This window comes from Morone saxatilis, unplaced genomic scaffold, assembly GCF_004916995.1.
Source record: "Morone saxatilis isolate NCDOM2014 unplaced genomic scaffold, NCSU_SB_2.0 Contig1, whole genome shotgun sequence".
NCBI lineage: Eukaryota > Metazoa > Chordata > Actinopteri > Moronidae > Morone > Morone saxatilis.
The window spans coordinates 16995489-17002723 of NW_023339651.1; the positions used below are offsets into that span (position 1 = coordinate 16995489).

Consider the following 7235-nt stretch of genomic DNA (forward strand, 5'->3'; position numbering starts at 1 on the left):
AGAGACAGAGAGACAGAGAGATGACATTCAGTGATCACCAGAGCCAGACTGCTGCTGGAAAGTGTTTTAATGGTGAGCTTGGACCTGCTGATGAGATTGTGTCATGGGCCGTCACCACCAAAGGCCACTGCGGGTTAATAACGTCCCCTCAAGATGGTACATGAACTGTCCCGTCACGCCACACACACACATTCAGCTGAATACACACTTACTCAGACATGCCCACACACATATCTACAAACAGTACATGGTGACAGTTAACAATAAGAAACTAGCTGGAGATGGTATATCTTCCTCTCAATAACAGATGCATACAAAACAGCAAAGATGGGAAATAAAGTATTTCTGACTCTGATTCTGGAATGATTAAGTATTTAAATGGTGAAGTCTCTTGCTGAAGCAACAACTTGTAAAATACATGTAATATTTAAAACAATACAGACGGTCTGCACATTAATTCATAAGAAATGTGTGTAAAATCTCTGTGTTTTGATGAACTTGTGCCTGCTGGTCAGGCTGCATTCTGTGTTTTCAGCCTAACAATGACACCACAACATCCCCAAATGTCATGCACCATCTCACTCATTAGTTTATGCCTGAGAAAACTCCCTCCATATTTTTTTTTCCCTCCTGTGCGCCATTCTGGGCTGCATCCTTCTCATACGCCTCATTGCCACTAGCGTAAGTAATATCCAAAGAGCAAGAAGGACAAATACATATTGAAATAAATTCATGGCTCAGAGAAAATTACATTTTAACATTGTGTTGATTTTCATAGCCAGTGCAAAAATATCAGCCTATAAAAAGTATTCACTTCCCTTTCATGTTTTATTGTCTTACAACAATGAATCAAGATTGATTTAATGTACCTTTTTGACCCTCATCAGCAGAAGTCACATAGCCACGAAGATGTGTATTCTTGTAGTACACTGAAAACTCAGATCCTAGTGAGCTAGCAAGAAGGAGACTAGTAAGTCATTATAAAGGTATTATAAAGCTCTCCAGTCATTTTAGGTGGGGTTTTTTTGTAACCTGCGTTAATTGGTTGGTTAGCTGGCGACGTGGAAGTAACAAAAACTGCCCACTTGAGGCTGGCTACAGAAGTGAGTCAATCTCCATAAGGTCCCATATTAAAATACCAAACTTTACAGCAGAAATAAACATGTTAACAGCCTGGTACAAAAAAGATTTTGGTCTCTAAATTTCCCGTTCAGGCTTCATTGAGCTCTTCCCACACTCCATGTATCTGCCCATTTTTGGATTAGCCGGGAGCTGGCAAAGCCGACCTTTGGCGACTACAATAAGCTTTACAACAGCTCCTTGGACACTAATGGGTGACGTCACGAAGACTACGTCCAATTTTAATTATACAGTCTGCAGATTCCGCTTAAGTATTTGTTTGTTATTGCCCCAATATGATTCTGAGAAAACATGTGAGTACATTCTGATGCACACAAGCTCTCCCAGTACTTTTAACTGCCTGTGACACAAACATGGGGGAGGAATGGACATGTTGCAGCGTTGAAGGAGGGGAAATATGGTTGCAAATGTTTTTTTTAGCCCTCACTTTTAGACATTACTCATCTAATGGTTTGCTAATGAATATGTGGGCTCTCTGTTTTCATGAAATTTGCCAAAAAACAACAACACTCAATTAAACCCACCTCTGTTGGTAATTCATTGTTCAGTTTTGCGTGTATTTGTTGGTCTCAGATAGTATCTGACATTCATTTATCTGATTTTTAATTTTAATGGATTTTCTGTTAAAGTTTAGTCTTTGTTCTTAAATAAGTGGAATTTAATGTCATTATGCGGTGTACTGTAACTGATCATCAACCAGATTGTTTTATCTTCTACCAGTATTGACCAAACTTTGAAAGCAATCTTATTGTAGGGGGAAAAAACCTGGTGAAGTTATTGAAAGTGCTTCCATTATTTGTGCAAAGTAATCTCACCGGGCTGTTAGTCTGTCTCCTCGAGTTAGTCATCTTTCATAATGTTGTCCTTAATTAGTTCCTTCCGTTTTCTAACTAATTAACATGCTCAAACGTTTGCTGTGTTTATGAACACAGATGATTGACTTTGCAAAAAGTTATTTCAATAACCTGGTTTTGCAAGTCAACATCCTGTCTCGATAATGGTTGTAACGCAGTAACATTGCAGGGAATGAACAACCTGATTAAGATGGCTGATTGCTGTAGTGTTTTCTGCTTTTCTGCCTGTGAAATGAACAGTGCAAATGGGACCATCATCATTACTCTCCTTTTGTCAGATACAACTAAGTGAAAAAGAACATGTCTGACTGAATTTTTTGTTTTTTTTGTGAGGGTGGATTTATGGTCTCATATGTATGTGAAGTTGCCAGTAATGAAGTACTATAGTGCATCTCTGATGTGGTGAAAATCTACTTTGTGTTTAATAAATAATTTTTACGTTTCACCTATCAAAGTTGACCTTTGATAGTGAATTCCAAATCACAATTTGATATGAAAACAGCTGTACAGCCACTGTGCATTTCCAATGAGGCGTCATTTGCATTTTATATTCCTTTTCTGTTATCTAAAGGGTGAACTACTGAAGCCTTGCAAAACATCCAATGACTTTTCTTGTCTCATTGTGTTTTGGTATGGCAACTAATCAGCTGGATTGAGATTGTTGTATGTTCAATAGTTGAATGACATTTCTTCCTTTTACTCACACATGGGTGAAACTTTCCTATCTGACTTGCAAACACCCCATTCACTGGATTATCATTGCAGTGGTAAAACATATGGTAGCTGTATGAAGTTTCACAGTCTCACTTTACAGTGCAAGATCTGAGAGTCCAGGGACCCGCTGATCTGTGCGCATAGAATAGAATGCCTTTATTGTCACTATACACATGTACAATAAAAACAGTGTAAGAAATATAAAAAATATACAGTATAAACATAGGACATAAAGTAATAGTGCAAGGCTGGATTACCAAGATCCCCAGGAGTGCCTGTATTCACTGTGTGGCAATTAATTTGTGGTAATCTGATTAACTGTCGTTTCGTAGATGAGAATATGGAAAATCACTCTAAAGCGCTATATCAACTGAAGTCCCAAAGCATCTTGTTGATGGTTTTGTTTTGTTCATGCCCGATGGATTCTTGCCAATGCCATTAGGAGCACTAGAAGGAGCTAGACAAACCTGAATTTCTCACAGATTATCTGTCTCGTGTACTACTGTCGGGATATAGAGAAAGCAAATATGACAAAAAGGTATTTTTATAAAAGTCACCCACTGCGGCTTTAAGCTAGGTCCTGTTTGATTACCTGATCTGGAGGCCCTATCTTAAAAAGGATCCATGTGTGAAAATCTAGCTTTGAGGTGGTACTGATACACCACAAACTGAACTTGCAAGATAAATGACTGAAGGAAATCTTTTAATCATAGAACAGAATAGAAAGCAGTTAATATTTGCTTCACATCAACAGCTTATATAAGAATTCATCAGCGATAACAATCCAATAATATCTTATTATATTTTGCCATCTACTACTTCTAGAGTAAAATTATGAAAGCAGGACTTTGACTTGTAATGAAGTAATTTTACCCTGACAGATTTCAATTCTTCATCCAGTGTAAATTGCAGACATTTCAGTAATTTCTTAAAAATTTACTCTTACATACCAGCTTGCTTTTAGAAAATAGTTAGGACAATTTCCATCGGAGTAAACTGCAGGACCCATAAAATAAAGCATTACCTGTGACCTTCTGTGTATAAAATAGATGTCAACCCCTTCTCTCTCTGTCTTTTTCTGTCATCCACAGGGTGTAGGTGCTGACCCACACATTGCCCTGGCTCTGCCACCCGAATCCAAGGTGGCCAAAGAGAAAGCGGAGGAGCCCTCGTTCCAACTCCTGGACGAGGAGATGAGCATCAGGATAGGTAGAGCTGGACCTCTCTCAGGCAAGCCTCCCTTCATATACCCACATCAACTATTGCAATTTGTGCACAGATTTCAGGAAAAAAACGGGTTTATTACACGTCATCAAAAAAAGCATACCAGCACTACAGCTGTAGCCACTGAAGTCCCATTTTATTTGCATCTGATCCAAAGGGAAAATCAAGTTGCAGGCACTGATGCATAATAATGAAGAGGGACTGCATTGGCTACCACTGTAAAATCTTATCTGGAATTTCTCTGATGGCTTCTTTTCAATTTCCTGATTTTGCTTTTTGCTGTTGGCTTTTCTCTGTCTACCTCATCTGTCCATCTGTTCCACTTATTGGGTGTTTTCCTAACTTTAAATGCTGTTTCAATCTGGATAGCTCTTAAGAAATGATCATCGGTGTGTTTTCTCGGGTTTGGGACACTAACCTTTTCTGCATGCAACTGTCTCACACATTACGCACATTAAGTCACATACATACATGTACTGTAAAACACAAACATTGTCACGCTTGTCTAGAGTGCTTTAGAATTTGCAGGCTTTTATTGACATTTTCTGTCTGTAAGACAACAAACAAACTCATTTAGGGCTTGTGACACGGTGAAGCCGAGGAGTTAATAAACACATCTCATCTTCCGTCAAATAAATGAAAGATTATAGCAGGATGGGCAATTACATGCAAACTGCATAAGCATCTACAAAAGAGGGCAACGTGGTAAAACATTTTAGAACAAATAAATGCAAGTTTCCACAAATCAAGTGGAAAAATAGATAATTTTTTTTCAAAGAAGCCAGTTGTGTGTATGTGTGTTTGAGTGTGTTAGCACACTGATATTGTTTGTTTGTGGCAGATAAATCAATGTTGTTTCCTCGCCTCACTGGCTGGCAGTATATTAGATACAATGACATCTTACCTGCTGACTGGCTCTCAGTGAGAATATTAAGTGGCTCTGCATCATACAATCTCTTGATTCTCAACCCAGATTATACGCAAGGATTAGCAATGCAAATAGTGAAAACTGTAAATTAAACATGTTGACCAGAGAAAAATGTTTCTGCCTGGTGTTAGTTTCATAGTGTTAGAAGACTAAGTTAGGGTGCACACCTGTAGTGTGGTTCATATTTAGAAAGGCTTTCTACAAACCAGGAAGTGAAGTCAACATGAAGTCATGGACTTGCATTTATACAGCACTTTTGTGTTCTACCGACCACTAAAAGTGCTTTACCTCACTTCTCTCATTGACCTGTTCACGCACGCATTCATACACTGGTGGCAAAGGTTGCCATGCAAGGTGCCAACCTGCTCATCAGGAGCTATACAGAGCTTCTTATCCAGAAGCGCTCACGATGATGCTGAGCTCACGCATACTTTGGGGTTCAGTATCTTGCCCAAGGACACTTTGGTGAAGCCAGGAATAAAACCAACTACCCTCTGGTTATTACACAACCGACTCTACCATCTGAGCCACAGCCATTATATAGTTTGGTGTACCATTAAACTACTGCGATAAATTCAAAAATGTCTACCTTCCATCCAGTGAAACTAAATATTATTTGATGGAAAACAAGTTTATGTTCCAAGGCAAAAAGCAAGTAGGAAGAAAACTTAAAATACCAGTATGTGTGTGAGGGGGGTAGACAACCCGAGATGGGATTAGGTCTAATTTATAACCAACAGGTATAACCCCCATCCCACTCCCTCTAGTTTTAGTTGGTAGTCTAAGGTTTTTTTTACTGGTAAAAAAAAAAAGCAAAAGAAAAGCAAAATAATTCCTCTGGGATATTCTAGACATATCTGACTTGTGCAAATTTACTAAAAAAAATTCAATTTGAAAGGCAGCAGCATTGATTTTTCAACTCATATTCCACCGTATTTAGTAAACAGAATATTTCAGATTCTAAGATAGTTTTTAATATACAGGGGATTTTTACAATATACAGGGAATGAATGGACTGTAGCAGCAGGAGCCTGCATGCAAAAATAGTTTTTCCTTCGCATTTTTGTCTCTAATTATGTAACGTAATAGACCCTTTTCCCCAGCAAATATTTTGACACAGCAGGAACAGCACAAGTGGAACTAACAGCATTAACAATGGCTCCGTTCCAATCAAATGTCCAGTCAGCCACCTCAACGAGTCAGCATACACAAGAGCAGGGCTCTGAAACTTAAATGGGAACTTCCTAAATGGGAATGCTTTTACTGCTAGCATGCAGAACTGTCTGTTTTCAAAAAAAGCTTATTGCTAAGTTAATTTATGCAGACATAGGTCAGTGTTAGATAGCAGCCTGAGCATTGCCGATTAAACGGTTTAGGTATTTTTTGATTGTCAATTCCTTTGTGACTGCAAATGCTGTCTGAGTCATTTTATCTGAGTCACTACTACTCGTCATTTGCATTATTGTCACTGTGACCTCACATTAAAGATGATGGTAAAGACATTTTTCCATCATTTGAAATCACCGGGGAGTTTGGCTGGGCACTGACGCAAGAGCTGTTGTCAGGTAAAGCTGCAGAATGTCAGATGTGAAGAAAATTCAGTGAAAGGTCTTGAGTTGCTTTGATGTTATTTTCAGGGACATATCACAGTTAGCAGCTGGAGGTGCTCAACTGAAAAACAAAGGCAGAAAGAAACTCTTGAAAACTTGTTAAAATTGAAGGAACTTCAAGTTTGCACTCAGACAAAGGAATAAGATGCATATTCCTGAGCAGATAGAAGGGCATTGTTCTGAAGAGCTACAATTCAAATAATATTTCAAAACCCTCGAAAAATAATATAGTATTGTCAAACATGGCCATGAGTCCCAGCTTCCCTCATTGTTACAGTCATGGTACATTTTCCTGCAGCTCCAAAGCACACAGACTGAATGTATATTTCAGACGACCTTCTACAGATTAGTTACAAATTTCATTGCATCCCTGTGGCTTGCCTGAGGGCGTCCGAGGCGAGTCGCCAACACAGTAAACAGAAATGTGCACACATATATATAAATCAGTTTGATTCCCTTGGGAATCACATTGTGTTATAAATCCCTGCATGTTTGACTGTGCTATCCAGAGTGCCGCATATCCAATCTGCTCTACACAGAGAAATATGAAAGTAGGAGTCATATTTCCTGGTGCCTGTGTAACTCAGTCTATTATGCTGTTTATACATCAAAAACAGTGAATGTTTTATCTAAAAAAAAAAGGCTGAACTGCCATACTGTGATGGAGTCAAACGGCTCCAATAGAATAACTGGGGCTTAACTGACACTTTTAAGCCTTGATTTCACGCTGGTCCCTCAGAAATATATATAATTCAATTCAATTCA

General features: G+C 38.6%; 1 protein-coding gene across 1 annotated transcript in view; it reads left to right on the forward strand.

Moving 5' to 3' along the window:
• LOC118331519 (zinc transporter ZIP11-like) overlaps positions 1-7235 on the forward strand; it is a 92146-nt gene that overhangs the window by 38481 nt on the left and 46430 nt on the right. The window contains exon 2 of the mRNA XM_035666508.1: positions 3800-3917. Coding sequence (XP_035522401.1) covers positions 3800-3917 — 118 coding nt within the window. The remainder of the gene's footprint in view (positions 1-3799; positions 3918-7235) is intronic.